Here is a 17,304-nt window from a genome sequence, read left to right as displayed (position 1 = left end):
AAAAATGCCAACGGCTGGCACCAGCCCAGGAGGCAGTGGGGAGAGGTGGGGAGAGAGGGGTGTGCTACTGACCAGGGCACATGAAATGGGTCTCCCTTCAGGCTGGCCAGCTGGCTTGCCAGTGAGTGACTGCTGGAGACAACTCGTCCCTAAAAACCATGACTGGTGCCTCCGAAGATCTGGAAAGTGGAGTGAAGCCTATTCCCCAGCCGACTCAGAGTCTAGCAGTAGTGGGGCCAGAAGCCATAGAATGTGGCCATCATTCTGCTCTCCCTTTCTGTGCTCAGCTGTTTTTTAACTCTTTGCTGTTGGGATGTTCCATTAAAGATAGCTCCTTGAACCACCCTCCACCCCAACTCGACCCACACCCTTACATGATGTAGATCGTAGGGCCATCTGGTAGAACTTCTTGTGATGATGGAAATGGTCTATATTGGTGCTGTCCAATTCAGTAGCCACTAGCCACACGTAGCTACAGAGCAACTGAGATGTGGCTAGTGCAACTTGGGAAATGAATTTTGAACTTTAATTTTAACTAACTTAAATGTAAATGGCCACAGGTGACTAGTGGCTACTCTGCTGGAGAGGACACAGAGCAGAAGAGATGTCCTTTGCCTTAATGAAAGTAGTGTGTGCTGAAAGGCGAAGATGGTGGTTGACGCCACTCTGTTCCACTGGAAAATCCTCTGGTTGGCTTACAGTTTGAAGGGAAGCAGAGGAGGGGAAAACTATCCTGATGTGTCACCAAGTTGGAATCATAAAGAGTTAAGGGCTGCAAGAGAGAAAAATGAAAGGCTACCATCTCTGGAATCTTTTTAATGGAATCTTTCTTTTCCAGAGGCTCTGAAAAGCAGAGCAAAGCCCAGCTCCCACCAGACACGGAGGTTGGCCGTGAGGGGCATAGGAAGCATTTAAAAATAAACAAGAGCCCTAGGCCCAGGATTTGCCCAAGGCCCCAGAACCTTGGCAGAGCAAGGACCAGTACCCAAGGAGCTGATCTCCCAAGGCGATCCTCTCTTTACCAAGGAAGCCATGCCATCTCGAGTTACTGGTCCAGCCTGTCCTCTGAAAGAAGACCATCATAAATGTTAAAAACGCTTTGCTTAAAGAAAGAATTCTGGTGTACTTGATTCATAACCAGAACCATCTGGAAGCAATCTCGTATACACACGACGGACCTCTCTTCCTCTTTGGCCCTCACGGTCTCTACAAATCCCACCAGCCCAGGAACAGCTGCCGGGGAACCTGGCCCGACGCCAGGGGTGAAGCCGCAGCTCCTTTCCCCACAAACGTCCTCCTGGGCCCCCGGCTTGCTCGTCACCCATGTGGCTGAACACGGAGCACGAGGAACGCCGATGCTACGTGAGAAAGCGGAGTCACCAGCAGTCACGGGAGTAGGGAACTGGTGCCATAAAGCCAGCTGTGAGAAACTGTTGTTTCAACTCGGTAACATAGACGCTTGCCAGCAAATTATGGCCTGAGACGGCACAGAGGGCTGCGGGCCGGGACACAGAGCTCACGGTGCCAGCTAATGTGCATCGTGCGACAGCCGCTCGGCACAAAGGCCTGGGAGAGGGGGTGCCTGCTGGCACTGAGCGCAAGGCTGGGGTTCTGGCACCAGGACCAGGGATGCAAGCCAAGGAGGTGAGAAGTGGGCCACATCAGGAACCAACTCAGTGCTGGGGGTGCCATGAAGACACTGCCTTTGTGAATCAAACCAACGTGGAAACTATCTGAGGAGACGGGGAACGGGAGGCGGGGGAGCCAGGGAAGAGACTGATTTCATTATGAAGGCCCTGGGGACAATAACCTTTTGTCCTCTGTACAATCTGGGCCTGCCAAGCTGCTCCACGGTCCCCGCCAAAGCACGAGGGTGGGAGAGAAAGGATCCCGTCAGGAGGCAACAGACTCATCCTTAATTATGAGACAAGGCTTCCCAGAGCTGACATCCTCCCCCACTTCCTCCCGCTGCAGACACACCACAGAAAGCTGGCACGACGCTCCTCTAAGGAGGGCAGCAGTTCTCCCAAGCAGAGGAGACGCGGCTCTTTGAGGATCTTCCCCATCATGAGCACCCCCAAATCACACACAGACTCTCAGCGACGAGTGTTAGGCATCATGGTTTAATTCGGCTAACGGTCTTTGGGGTCAGATCGGGACTAGAAAAGTTACCGCCTCAGCAGCTCCTGCAATGCTTTGATCCGTCCTCCTGTCCTCTGAAGGACTGTCAAGGAGACGCTAATCCTGGTGGATAGAGGTCCCGTGCTGAAATTTACATCGCAGTTCAGAACCGAATAGTGATGTCTAATCTAACCCTGAAGAAAAGGTGACTGGCGCATTGTATCAGAACGAGCCCTGGACTACGAGTCAGAAACCCGGGTTCTAGTCCTTATTCTGACACTTTTGTGCTGGTGGAAGATGAGCAAACCATCTAATCTCAATTTGCTCAACTGCAAAATGGGAACACAGAGGAGGCGCCATCCAGCATTTGGCAGGTCAGCGCAGTAGTCAGCAGTGTACACCCTGAAGTGACGCTGTCTGGGCTCACATTCCTGCTTCTCTTCTTACTAGTTGTGTAACCGTGAGCAACGCAGCCTCTGTGCCTCAGTTTTCTCATCTGTAAAATGTATCTAGTTCATAGGGTTGTTGAATATGAGGAGTCATGTACAGCTCTCATCACAGTGCCTGGCCCATGGCTCTCCCAATAACTAGCAGCTAGCCCCAATGCTGTCACGAGCAGTGGGGGACAAGGGGGACATAAAAATGCCCACAACTAGGTATTTACTACAAGGATTAAACTGCTTAGCAATAGGTGAACCCTTTGCGTGTGTGCGTGTGTGTGTGTGTGTGTGTGTGTGTGTAAGAAAGAGAGAGCAAAACAGAGTAACTGTGTGCCTATAAATTGGATATAATCTAGTCCCTGAACTTATCTACATTTAAAAAACTTACATAAAATGGGGCTAATCTTTAGCCTCTTGTTGACCAAGTTTGTTTTGAGGGTTTAGATCTACTTTGGCTTTCTGGCGTAGAAAGAACATACAAACAGCCTTGCCTCAAGCTCAGCATGTCTCATATGCGAGTTCCTCATGCCTACCCTTCCCGTGGACCATCCACAACATCGACTTGCCCCCAGCGACTTCTGTCATTACTCTCCTTTTCTTCCTTTCACACAGTAAATACTTGCTGCCTGTCGACTACGTGTCAGGTGCAGGCCAAGGCACAGGGCTCCCTCTCAGGGGGCTTACAGACTAGTTGAAGAGACATATTTCAACAGATCATTGGAGTTATTGATGACTGACCCCTTACACTTATCCCTTGGCCTAAATCATCTACTTTCTTGTTCATTTCCTTCCCTTCTGTTTCTGCTTCCATCCCTCTATTTGGTCCTGGAGACCTCACATATATATTTCCATGATAGTTTTTTCTGGGTACCCGAACCTGCGTTCTCTCCTAGTCAGTCTCCTTCATACTCCTCTTTAGAAGCACCTTCCTAAAACATTGCTTTCATCATTCATTTTCCTTCTTAGAAACACACCTGTGTAACCTACAGCCTCCTACAGAAATCTAAATTGCTCTTCCTAGCTTCCCTCACCCTCGATTATGTTCCCTCAATACCAGCTCAGTCTCATTTCCCACACATGCTCATCTTCTTTTGGGCCATTTTCCTTGCTGTCTCTTGGATCTACTCTTTTTGTTTATGTGTTCACAAGCACTTGGGTTTCTGACCTGCGATGCCTTTCTGTTGCAAATTCTACAAAACCTAGATCAAACCCCACAACGCTTTTCTCAACTACAGTAGCCCTCCCCTTAAACTTTTCTGTAAGAAGCACTAATTTTGCTGATTAAATAAAATGAATTTATGGAGAAAACCCAGTTGGGTTAGGATAAGGACTCTGGGGCACCAAAATTCCAGAACTCAGAGCTGCAAATATAGTGAATCCTTTCCAGTAAATTCATTTATGTTTCAGAACAGGCAGAAATATTTTAGGCTTTGTAGACTATGATATAGTCTCTGTTGCACGTACCCAGCAGCCCTGATGAAGTGTGAAGGTAGCCAAAGATCAAATGTACAGAAACGAATGTGGCTGTACTAAAAAAATTATTTACAGAAAGGGGCCGTGGGTGGAATTTGGCTTTGGGGCCATAGTTTGCTGACCCTGTTCTAGAAGAAGAGTGGATACTGGTGACTATCTTCTCTTTTAGATGGCAGAGCACAGAAGTGCCTTTGATCAACCCCATATCTTCCCAAGGAAGCTCAACTATTCCTGTAAGTTCCTAGGAGTAGATTCCCAGCCTGGAAGTCATCACCATGGGAATTTGGGCTGTGACCATCTGTTCTAGTTATTTTGGTCAATGAAGAAGAGATAATGGAATCTACTTCTCTGCCTGTGTTGGAGATACAGTGAGGAAGGAGTCCCTTGTCTCATTCTTCTGCTGTCCTCAGTCTGGCAGGGGGCTCACTGGTCAGCATCTCAGGGCCTAAGGGGAAACCTTCACCCCAACTTCTATGTGCCGGGCACTGCCCTCTCTTTAATCCTTACATCAATCCTATGATGTGTAAGATCTTTATCATCACATCTATTTTTCAGATGGAAGAAATGGATGACGTTCTTATTGAACGTGAGCCACTGATCCACTACAGTTTATCTAGGGGTGTTTTGGGAATAAGACCCCCCGGCCAAGATTTCTTATTTCAATTTGAATGTGATAACAATAACGAGGATAGCTCATTACCTCTAGTCCTTACAACGACCCTTCAGAAAGTATATATTTTTTCACTTTATCCATGGAAAATTGGGCTTATAGGGGTAAGCCATTTATCCAACTTTGCCTACTCAGAATGGTCAGAGCTAGTGTTCAAATCCAAGCCAGTCTGGCCCAGTAAAACTTTGGCCCGTTCCTTCGAGCCCTTGACCTAAAAACCCAAGTTTAATGTGTTTTAGAAACCCCAAATGCTTGCACTGTGTGAAGTAAGGAATTAGGTTAGCTTCATGGGGTCTAGTGCCCCCAGGAGGATTGCAGAGAAGCAGAGGGGCAAACCAGCACGGGGGTCTCAGAACTGGTGTTGGTGAAGACCGCAGCAGTGGGCGTAGCCCTCTTCCTTCCCCACAAACCCGGGTCTCCAGCTGCACCTCCTGATCCAAACTGCGTAAGAGGCTTTTTATGGTGGTGAGGCTTCCTTTACACACCCTGTGGCAGTGCCAAGGCAGAGCAAGGCATGTTCTTACCAGCCCGTCATATTAAAGTCCCTGTAGAGCATCTTCTTTCCAAGTTCCTTTCTCTGAACTCTCCTTGGAAACTCCAAATGTGTGAACTCATTTCCCAGCAAGTGAGGCTGCATGAATGCCTAATAGCAAAAAGGAGGGGGAAAAAAAAAAAAAAAACCACACACATATTTAGAAGGAAAAATAAGACTCAAGGATATTTTGCAAATTGAGACAGGCCATATTTCAAAAACAAGAAAATCGTTCTCATATTTTAAGGGAAATAAATTTAAGGATCTAAGTACAAACAGAATAGCAACAAAATTTAATTTATAAAAGCATTTAACTTTTTCATTTGATATGATAAATTAATCGTAATCAAAGACATGTATTGCTAAAGTCTTAAGGAAAAGAGACTGGGCCTCTCCAAACGTTCACTTTTTAATTCAAATCCAAGATGGTTTCCCTTTCCTGTCGGCATGTTGATGAGGCAAGCAAGCTCCCCGCAGCCTTCTCCTCCTCGGCTTTCTCTGCTCTCCTCTTGCTCAGGCTCCTCGTTATCAAGGCCTTGCCTCTGAAACCTGCGTGTGAGTCTCCACATCAACACAGCGGCCTGAGAGAGCAGGGTGGGGCTGGATACACCAGACAGGAACTTTCTGCTGGACCCCCTCCATTCTGCTCTGCAGTAATTTGATCACGTAATTGGAAGACTATCCAGAGCAGATGGCTTCTTCCCCTCCCCCAGATCTCTGTTCACACTGCAGAAGTCTTGAGCAAACAGCCACTTAAGGAATTGCTTTGAAACAACAAATAATCTCATTGTCACGTTCAAAATTCAAATCCAGCTATCCAAGAGATGAAACGCTCAAGTCTTAACTTCCCTGCTCTGAGGCCACACTCCGTAGGCACACCTGCACTGGAGCTTCCCCATATAAAGCTGCACGCCTGCTTATTAGCAGCATGGTAGAATGGATCTTCTTTTATTTTTTGGCAAGGATAAGAGTGGGCAGAGTACATCACAGCCTGGCGCTGCAGGAAAGCAAGGGAGCCCTGCCACAGGACAGACGGCCACGTCCTCAGTCTACTGGAAATAGGCATCTCCCACAGCCTCCTTCCCAGGACCTGACAGCAGCAGGGCTCAGACTGACTCTCTGGTGGTTCGGAGGGATGGCTGGGATGGCAGTCATCAGAAGCTAAGTGTATCAGGAGTCAAAGGGAGCAAGCTTAGCTGTCACCAGGCTGGTCAGATTTGGCCTGATACACATCTCTGAGCCAGTGATTCTGAGCAGGCATGGCGACACGACAGGACTGAGGCCGAGAAGGGCACTGTCCTTACTGCCTGCTGCAGCCCCAACAGGTTCCAGGTCTGGTAGGAATTCTGGATTATCTCTGAAGGGCTCTGAAACCTCTGCTGGGAAGGAGGCTTGGGCTGCTGATGGGTATCAAGGACTCTTCAACACTGGGTTTTACAGAAGTTCCCTGGGAAGGAAGGAAGGGAACTAACACTTAACAGGGCAGGTCGGCTGTATGGGCCTTGGGTGAGCCAGACTTGGTTTGAATCCAAGCTCTGCATTTACAAGCTGTGTGATTTTAGCCAGTGATTTAACTTCTTGGGCCTCAGTTTCTTTACTGGTACAAGATTAATTGTAAATTTATCTCACACTGTTTTAATAAATGAAATGACATCTATAATGCACTTATCATGGTTGTCTCTGCACATGAAAGAAAATAATTACTTCCATCTAATGACCCCCTGATTCCCATTACTTCCTGCACACCATGATAACTGCTTTGTGGACCCTCTTTTCACACCCCCAACAACCTGATGGGCGGGACTGGCCACATGGTTTCTGGGGCCTGGTGCAAAATGAAAATATGGAGCCTCTGTTCAAAAACAAGCATTTTGAGATGGTGACAGCAGAGCATTAAACCAAGGGCAGGCCCTGGGTGACTGCATAAGTCACACACCCATGAAGCCAGCTGTGCTTATGGGCTAGATACTATTCATTCCTTTGTTTTGGTCCACCCACGGACACTAAGGAACGGAGGCATAAACAGTCAATGAACAGCAGCGCCTGTTACATACCCTTTATCATCTCAGAACTTTGGGACTGTTATCAGCACGGAGTTTTTGTCTACACCCCACCCCCCAAGCTGGACTAACACTGATTTAGCAGTTACCATGTACCGGGCACTGGATACACCTTATTTATTACCTCAACAATCCCACAAAGCAGGTGGCATAGACTCAGTTTATAAATGAGGAAACCAAGGCCCAGAGAGGTTAAGACACCTAGCCCAAGGTTATCAGCCAGGACTGGGCAGTTCTAGAGCCTGAGCTTAATATCATGCCCAAAAAACAGTACATATGCAACAAAAGCCTTGTGACCCTGTCGCTGCTGGACCGCGCAAAGTCTGAGTCACAAACAGGTACCCGTGAGGACCCGGTTAACAAAAAATTACAGACTGGCACAGAGCTTGGCCACAAGGATATTCCTGAAGTAGCTAAAAGAAATCATTTAATAATAGGAGTGATTAAATAAACTGGTATAAATCCACGCAAGAATTCTATCATTTACAGTGACGCTACAGAGAATATGTAATGACACGGAGAGAGCTGATATGTTTGTAAAAAGCAGGTTATCACACAATGTGTGCCTGTGAGTGTGTGTGTGTGTGAGCTACGTGAGTTGTCACACGTACATAGATCTATAGATAAGACATATATGAATATGTAAATGAGTAGGCGTGTATATAAATACAGGCTTATATATTATTAACTTATATATTATTAACAAGCAGGTTAGGATCCAAAGGCCGCTCCTAAGTACATCTCTTCACAAACCCAGTGACCAAGGGGGCAGATGTGCAGAGTTCCAGGCGCTTTGCCCCCTAACAGGAGCACGTAGGGGCCCTTGGATGGAGCTTTACCCAGGTAACCACAGGCCCTTTCTGCTGGCGTACGTTTGCCTGGGCAGTTAGCTGGACTCCTCTGCAGCTTGCTGTCTGCAGGGCCACCTCACCTCTCCCTCTGAGGGTGAGCAGGCTCAAAGGGCCTGAAACCCTGTGTGGCCTGTGACATCTGTAGCCCCTGCACATGCAGAGCCTTTAGGGGCTCAACGAACTGCTTGCTTTCTCCCATTATAACAGTAGGCTACTATATTTCACCAATCCTAAGATGCCCTTTATTAGATGCACCAGTATCTTACTACCTCTGAGAAAGGAAGAAAAAATCTGCCAAGTAAACTATGTACAATGCTTTCTTACCACTTTAAATTTTTATTTTATTCTTTTTGAAAGAGCTCCTTCAGACTTAGACAAATTTTTACCTATCACTATTGTGTCTATTTAAGAAGGAATAGGGGCCAGCCCGGTGGCGTAGCAGTTAAGTTCGTGTGTTCCGCTTCAGCGGCCCGTGGTTTGCTGGTTCGGATCCTGGGCGCGGACCTATGCACCGCTCATCAAGCCACGCTGTGGCAGCGGCCCACATAGAGCAACTAGAGGGATGTACCACTATGACATACAACTATCTACTGGGACTGTGGGGATAAAAAAGGAAAAAAGGAGGCAGATTGGCAACACACGTTAGCTCAGGGTCAACCTTCCTTAAAAAAAAAAAAAGAATATATATTGGCTAAGGTTTTGCAAAACATTTTCACGTTTAGAATCCAACAGCTGGCATCACTTTTTGACTCTGAATCATTCATGTTCCTGATTTTCCACTCAACAGTGGCCTGTTTCATGGGGTCATTGGTGATGCAGCATTTCTTAAAGAACCCATAAGAGAGCTACAAGCCTCAGAGCCAGGGGTGTGAGGTGCTTAAGTCAGCTTTGCAATTGTGGGAATGCAGCTGAGCAAGTCTGATTCACACCTCCCTTCACCCCTGCCCACAAGTGGGATTCAAAGAGGCTCCAAGTGGGCTTCATTTCTGTCTGCCGAGTTTTCTTCCAAGCCACCGGACGCCCACTCCTGTAGTCTGGTGCTGCCCTTGGATGCTTGCACACACCCAGGAGATGACATCCGTGTCACGCCTGCCACCTGGCTGACAGTAACAACCAATTGTAAAATAGCCCAACTTCAGATATGTCACAAGGTGAAAAAAAAAGTGCCTTAGCTCTGAGAAATACTGTCAACATCATCCCCCATTGATACAATGTCACATCCTTAGATTTCTGTTTTTATGGTTATTTTTCTTCCTTTCTTGCCAAATTTCACATGCTGTACGAGACATTTCTGTCACACTCATCCCCACCTTACAATGTGTGTGTATTCCATGTATACCTATGACATATTTTTACTATTTCTTAAAATCACCATCTACCTCCTAATTGTAGGCTTCCTTCTTACCAGCACTTTCTATACTCACTACTGTTGTATTTGTCAGACCTGATGGAGTTACCAGTGTTAAAGGAAAACCAACTCAAGAACTAAGTACAAGTAGAGCAAAGAGGTGGCTGATTAATGAAAAATGAGATGCTAAAGGATAATGGGACACAGACTCGTTGGTTTTCAGAGGAAAACACACTTCTGCTCATTAATGTATCTTTTTGTACAATACTCACGGCAAGTTTGTATATATGGTATGTCTTAGCTCGGGCTGTTATATCAAAATACCACAGACTAGGGGGTTTAAACCACAAAAACTTATGTCTCACAGCTCTGGAGGCTGGAAAAGTCCAAGATCAAGGTGCCAGCAGATTCACTGCCTGGTGAGGGCTCTCACCCTGGCTTGCAGACTGCTGCCTTCTTGCCTCCTCCATCTCACATAGCTTTTCCTCTGTGCCCTTGTGGACAGAGAAATCAAGCTCTCTGCTGTCTCTTCTTATTGGGACACTAATCCTATTGGATCAGGGCCTCACTCTTGTGACCTCATTTAACCCTAATTACTTCTGTAAAGGCCCTGTCTCCAAATTCAGCACATTGGGGGTTAGGGCTTCAACATATGAATTTGTGGGGAAGAAACAAACATTCAGTCCATAACATGGTCTTATATGTGTGCATGTTTATATATGTTCATACACTCAAAGTCATCAAAATATTATAAATGTTATTGTTTTCTTTTTAACTTACACATATTTATTAATATTTCTACCACTGAACATGAATTACCTCTGTTTAAAAGAAATTCTAAAAATTATTTTTTTCAAGAACTCAGTTTTTTTTTTGGCTGAGGAAGATTCACCCTGAGCTAACATCTGTGCCAGTCTTCCTCTATTTTGTATGTGGGTTGCTGCCACAGCATGGCTGATGAGTGGTATAGGTCTGCACCCAGGATCTGAACCCACGAACCCAGGCTGCTGAAGTGGAGGGTGCTGAACCTAACCACCATGCCACTGGGCCAGCCCCTCCAGAACCCAGTTTTTAAACTGGGTTTTGGAAAATTGTTGAGAGGCGCTTCACCGCCCCTTCTTATTCCAGTAATTTCAGGGAACGCTAAGGTCACTGGGAAAGACCAACCAGGACAGGCCAGGCTCCAGCACAGGGGACGCTGAAGCCCGCTGCTTCCTGCAGGTCAGCACAGAGACATTCTGTTCTCGGAAGCAGGGTGGCCCAACAGCTTGGGAATCCAGAAACTTCTTCCTAGGGCCTGCCCAGCCTTCACGTGACATGACTGGTTAGTGTTACTTTATTAGTGCTGGCCGACCCTGCTGGAAGCATTGCTCAAGTCAGCATTCTGGGATCTTGAGCCTCGAAAGTGATTTTACTTCAAATTCAATGTGAGCAACATACCCAAAGTTTAAAGTCTGTAAGATGAGGGAGCAAGAATTTGTTAGGTTCCTTTCAGCAATAGAACCCAATGATTTCTGACATCAAACTTGTAAGATGTATGGACAATCTGGGCATGTTTTACTCTACTGCTCATAGCTGGGCAGCTCATAAATGTGCACACATGACTAGCGCCCCTCCCCGAGGCACGTTTCCCAAGGATGCTGGCCTGTGGAACATGTGGACCTTAATGGGATCAAAATCCAGGACAAGAGCAAGACTCACTAAGATCCCACGTCCACCTGCAAAACAAAAACTGTGGACACTCTCCTAAACATTCCTTATTTATCTAGTATGCTGGGTATACTTTAGATTTTTCTCTCGAACGATGTTATTTGGATATATGTATATTAGAAACATCTGCATGGTGATGCAAGTAATACTAGCTACACTTTAATATGTTCATTATTTTTAAAACCTTAGCTATACTCTAGTGCCCAGCATAGCACATGACACAGAGAAGGCTCTAAATCCGTATTCACTGGAAGAATAAATACAGAACATACTGACTTGCTTCACACAATTACATTTTGGTGGTTATTTAAACTTTACAATACAACATAGCTTTCAATCTTTTGAAAAAGTTAAAACTAAGGTCCATGGCACATGAAAACAATCTTGGACACATGTTACCACATTTTGGATTTGGTTAACTTTTCATAACGCGATAGAGGCCTTCCCGTAAAAGCACATGTGTGTGGGTGCAGTTACATCATTTAAAACCCCACGATATTTCACAATCCTAAGAATATCTAAATAATGTTATGTCTTTTCTCCACTTAGTAAGCATGAGGACTAGGAACCTAGAAACATATTTTATACTAAAATCCAATTTAAAGTGTGCTGGCCTGCCCCACGTAAAAAAAAAAAAAAAAAAAAACCTCTTTTTGTACCTCCATTTTTATCCTAAATTCTGAGGCTTTCCCTCAAGGAAGCATAACAGAATCCCCCTAACTGAGGGAGAGGATGGAGGTACACCTGGAGTTCACGTATGTGCCCCAAGTGGCACCGGGGGGAAAAAGCTTCGTAACCACTAACCCTGGAAAAACCAAAGGCAGGTCGCCAAGAGTCTTTTAAGGGCTCTGGAGAGCGCAGGTTTGCCAAAAAGAGGGTAGGACATACTCTTGTCACTTAGTGTCCGGGCAGCTAATGAGAACAAACTTCCAGACATGGTTACATCTGGCCAGGGACAAGAAAAGACATCTTCTCTAGGGAAAGGATGCCAGAGTATCTTGCTGTACCGAGAAGTGGTGGGACACCAGGGATGGGGTAGGAAGGTCAGACTTCTTCTGGCTGCTCTCCTTTCTAGTCCTGGGCAGAAACCAGCTTCAAGGGAGGGGGGTGGAGATGACCACTGCACTGCGAAGAAACACAACCATCCCATCCCAGTGGGAGCCTCTGAGTTGCAGAGGGGTTGAGCCGTAACAAGAGGGACAGGGCTGAAGAAGAGAGACCTTCTAGAACCTTCCAGGAAGCCGCTCGCTAGAGCAAAGAGCCTGAACCCAGGTCTGTCTCGCGCCAGAGCACATGGACCTGAGCTCCACCCTCCTGGACTAGGGGGAGCTCTGAGCACCTTGGCAAGGCAGGGAGAACAGGAGTAGGAGCGGGAACCCAGATCCCAGGCAGTGACATGTGTGTAACTATTACAGAGGAGACCGAGCGCCAGGCTTCCCGCAGACGCTGAGAGGATGGTCCTGAGGTTACTCAAAATTGCCTGCTGGGGAACATAAAATGCTTCCTCTTTTCAATAAAATTTCCTTCTATTGCCTTGTGGTCAGCTTGTAAGTGAGACGTGTCAGCCAGTGAGGGGACTGTCCCAGGTTTCAAGGTATCCAGCCAAAGGAATTCATGCAACTGACACATAACTCCGGCATGTGCCAGGTACCAGGGTCTAGGGATTCAAAGAATAAAAAAGAGGCCCCTCTGCTCAGAGCTCACGCACTGGCGGGGGAGACTGAGGCAGGCTTCTGGATGGAAATGGAGACATCTCCAGGGGCTAAGGGACAGAGAGGGTGGTGCTCACTGGGTGGGGCCAGAGAGAATTGGAAAAGGGCCTTAGAGCTGGTCAGGCAAGGGCTCTGGGGCGAGTGCAGCCAGAGCAGAGGCAAGGACATGGGGAACAGCTTGGTGTGTGGGGGCTTTGGAGCTGCTCTCAGGAGGGAACAGCGTGGGGCAGAGGTGGCAGGAGTGTGGCTTTCTGGGAAACCTGTCACCAGGTTCGTGTGGGGCACCAAGGAGGACCCCTCCTGCAAAGGATAACGTACAGTTTAAGTGAAAGTACTTTTTTCAAAAAACTTTTCAATGAAGTATACTGTACATGAGGTCAAGTGCCCGTACGACATGTGTACAGATTGATGAAGTTTCACAAACTCAACACATGTATCTGGCATCCAGATCAAGAAACAGGATATTACCAGCCCCCTGGGGTCAGGACCCCATCCAATCACTGCTGCTCGCCCCCAAGAGAAGCACTCCTCCAACTTCCAGACTGGTTTCACCTCTTTCTGTACTTTCCATGGAATCCTATAGGCTGCTGTCTTTGCTGGACGGAGAATCTTCATGAAATTCTCCATGTTGTGTGTAGTTATGACCTGTCCATTCTCGGTGCTGCACAGCATTCCATCCTGTGTCTACACCATGATTTCTTTAACCCTTCTACTCGCCATGGGCATTCGGATAGTTTCTAGTCTGGGCTATTACAAACAGTGCTGCTGTGCACATCCTAGTCTCTTGGTGAGTATCTGTGCACACTTCGGTTAGGTGCATACCCAGGCGTGGAATTGCTGGGCCAAACCTTTTTTCAAAGTAGTTGTTTCAATTTCCACTCCCATCAGCAGAATATGGAAAGTAAAAATACTCGTGGGTTAAATGAAAGGGCAGATTCCACAACAGGAAATATTTTGTCAAGTTCTCTAACTAGAAAGCTTTTACATGAATTAATTTTGAAAATGTTCAGACCTCTCAGTATTTGAAAGGAAGTTATCAAAATGAGGATTTTCGGTGTTTAACACAAATCTTAAAAAAAAAATTGAGTAATCTCTTTCTTGCCCTTTGGGGGAAAAAAACCTCATCAGATTATATGAGAGGAGGATGGGAAGCCTTACATTTCAGATGATTTATCATGATAGAAAGTTGAAGGTCACGAATGAAATAAATTAATAACGTCAGCCCAGCCGCTGGTGACGGCTAACGGTCACCCTGACGGTCAGATGAGACGCTCTGCCAGAGCCAAGGCTGGCTGCCTGATTTACAGCGCAGTACTAGATGATTTGGGTTTGGGTTAAAAAAAAAAAAGGAAGGAAAAATGTGAAATGGCTGAGATCTAAATATGTATGGGTTGGAGTCCTTCATAAAGAATTCTCTCACTCTTCATTTGTCCTTAAAAATCTCAAAGTAATAACAACCAAGCTTGTATATATAAGCTATTACAGAGTTGAATATTGATCAAATTCTGTCTGGTTTACGTGGATGTCAAGAAAGGTTCAAATTCCATGTGGTACTGCACTGATCAACCAGAGAGGAGTAGCATGCCCCTAAAATGACTTTAAAATTGTAAAATTTACATCTTATGATAAGGAGCCACATGGAAGCTGGTATGCAAATGGATATATTAAATGAAATTGCCTAAATCTGTCAACTTTACAACAGTGTAATGTATAGAATAAGGGGTAAAAAGTATTCATTTAAATAAAACATATAAGGTTTCCATATTCATATGCCTAGCGCTTTTTCTTCCCAATTAAAAATCTGGGGAAAGGCATTCATTTGAAGAGAGAACAACTTATATCAGCAAAAAGTATATGCCTGTGTATCTTCAATCTCTTTGCATATGCAAATGGAATTTAGAAATTTATACAAGGCCACAGAAGTAGTCCCGATGGCAGGATGGCCATATATATATATATATATATATAGTTAGATTTGAAAATGAAGAGATTTTATTTTGTCTCCAATCTAGGCACTGTTGTAAGCACACTCATTACAAATATTAACTCATTAATCCTCACACCAATCCCGTGAGGGTCCTGTAATGACCCAGTTTCACAGATGAAGCAATTGCAGCACAGAAAGCATTTTATAGACAGTTAAGTTTCTGCCCTAATAAACCTCAGTGGCTCCTATCCACCTCTCTCAAAGCACATTTAGCTTTAATATATTTAAAGGATGCATGACATTATCCTGCTTCTTCACATTAAGATTAATTCTTAAGGGACTCTGTGGACAGATAGCTCTGGCTTTATGTGCCCACCTTTTTATTCAGCATGTTGGGGGGGCTTTAGAGACTCCAAAGATTATATGTGTAGCAATTGTGTAGAAAGATTGACTTTTAAAAAAAGAAAATTTAGGGATACATTCTTATGATGTATGTACATTCTCATTTTCTTAGCTCTGCATAGTAGGTTTAGAATGCCTCAACATCAAGTCTCTGAGTCCTCCCAACCTGGAATAAACGAAACATCCATTTACAGTCATTTTCAAAATCAAGGCTCTGGAAGGGGTGGGGTTCAATTATAAGGGCTAATGTCTTTAGAGTCTTCCCTGAAGCCAGGCAGTGCTCCTAGGGCAGCCAAATATAAGCTCCGCCTCTGAAACCCCGGGCTGTGCCAGGTTCATGCTCTAAAATCTCCCGGCTTCTTGGTGACACCTGTGTGATCAATGGAACCTATAGCAAATGTGAAAAATGTCAACCACTTTAGCCTGTCATTTTTTTATTGGAAAGTTTGAAACTCATACACAGTTTTACGAGAGGGGGTTAGCAGGGGGAAGGGGTGGGATTGGAACAGATTTTTCCACAACTCAGCCATCAAGCAAAGCAGAGTGGTAAACTTGCCCCCGAGTGTCTAAACCCGGGCTCCTGGGCTTACCAACCTGCTCTCAAGGGTAAGTGTGAAGTCAAGGTGGCAGGTCAGTCATTTTTACTCACTAGCACACTTGACTCTCTCGATTACAGCCTCCTGTCTTAAAAGTCGGTTCTGTCTTAAGGAATATTTTTCAGCAGATCACTCTTGAGCATGAAAAGTCCCAGAGAGCTAAGAGGCACAGTGCTGTCCACTTGAAACCTTTCCAAGCCCAGCACCAGGGAAACGGCAGACAAACAGAACCAGACTCGGTGTAGAAGGCTGGGGGCAGCTCCAAGGACTTCTAGAGAAATCACTTCAGATAAGGCTGCACTCGTGTGCATCAAATGTGTGTTTGAAACCCACTTTCCTCTCTTCTGTACACTGCCCTTGATGAAAACCAGCTGCAGACCTGGATTATTGGCAAGGACAGAAGGACATTATTTGAAGGTTCGATGAAACCAGCACATCTTAATGTAATCAAACCAGAGTTTATAAATATGTCCAGGGAGAACAGAGGGAAAGCCATCGCTCTCACATCTCAGGGCTACTGAGGCCCCCCGGAGGGAGATCCGTTTCTGGCTGTCACCTGAAGCAAAGATGGGTGATTTCCTGGAGGCCACAGCATCTGAGCCGTAAACTCTGCTGAGAAACGCCCAGACACCAGACCTCCTTCCCTCCTATCTGAGCCTTGACTCCATGAAAACATTCTGTCTAGCCTGGTGGACCCCCTTAAATATTTTATTTCAGTCACCTTGGAAACATTAAAAAAGAGAAAAAAAAAATACAACCCAGCAGTGGAGGAGCAAAGCTGATTACTGACTGCAGGGTCAGGAGGTCTCCCGGGCTGCAGGGGCAGCGGTGCACGGCCCCCGACCCTTCCTCCATCACACACCTGCCACATTCCCTGTGAATACAGCAAACCCTCAAGCCTGCGTGATTAATCACCCTGCCCGAGAAGCCAGGAAACAAAGTTCACAGCACCTGGAGAGCTGCACGGAGGGCCCTGCGAGGTCAGCACACAAGACCAGACAAAATTACCGTGCCTGCCACATCCCTCGTCTCATAATCTGCTTCCAGTTCTATAATCCCCGGACGTCCGGGCTATGCATACCAAGAACATTCCTCTTCAACGTGGATCAAAACGGTTCACGTACAAAGGGCTCCAAGCCCTCTCCGCCCCCAGAAAAATCATTAACCATTTCTACACGTCAAACAGCCCTGGACTGCACACACCCGCTCAACGCAACTCTCTAGGGACCTAGAAGCTTTAATGATGCTATCATAAACATTTCTTCACACATCATAAAAACAAAATTTGATTTGACCTGAGAATAAGGAATACATTGTTAACTTTCCAACGATGTACTAACTCATTTAGATCATGCAATGGATACTACAACTATCATTGCACTAAACTGTTTCACAACTACCTCAAGGGAACTGATGTTTCAAAAAAATCAATTGGTAGGATTAGAAGCACTTAAAATTATAA

General features: G+C 45.8%; 1 protein-coding gene across 2 annotated transcripts in view; it reads right to left on the bottom strand.

Annotated features, from left to right (window-relative positions):
• The window catches only part of PPM1H (protein phosphatase, Mg2+/Mn2+ dependent 1H), a 247,660-nt gene that overhangs the window by 64,532 nt on the left and 165,824 nt on the right, over positions 1-17,304 (bottom strand). For both annotated transcript variants that reach the window (XM_087442091.1, XM_004429361.3), the window contains exon 6: positions 5,229-5,347. In XM_087442091.1, coding sequence (XP_087298217.1) covers positions 5,229-5,347 — 119 coding nt within the window. The remainder of the gene's footprint in view (positions 1-5,228; positions 5,348-17,304) is intronic.

This window comes from Ceratotherium simum, chromosome 17 (genome assembly GCF_057802395.1).
Source record: "Ceratotherium simum simum isolate JZ-2026a chromosome 17, ASM5780239v1, whole genome shotgun sequence".
Lineage (NCBI taxonomy): Eukaryota > Metazoa > Chordata > Mammalia > Perissodactyla > Rhinocerotidae > Ceratotherium > Ceratotherium simum.
The sequence above is the reverse complement of the archived record's forward strand: the minus strand, read 5'-3'. Positions and strand labels throughout refer to the sequence as shown.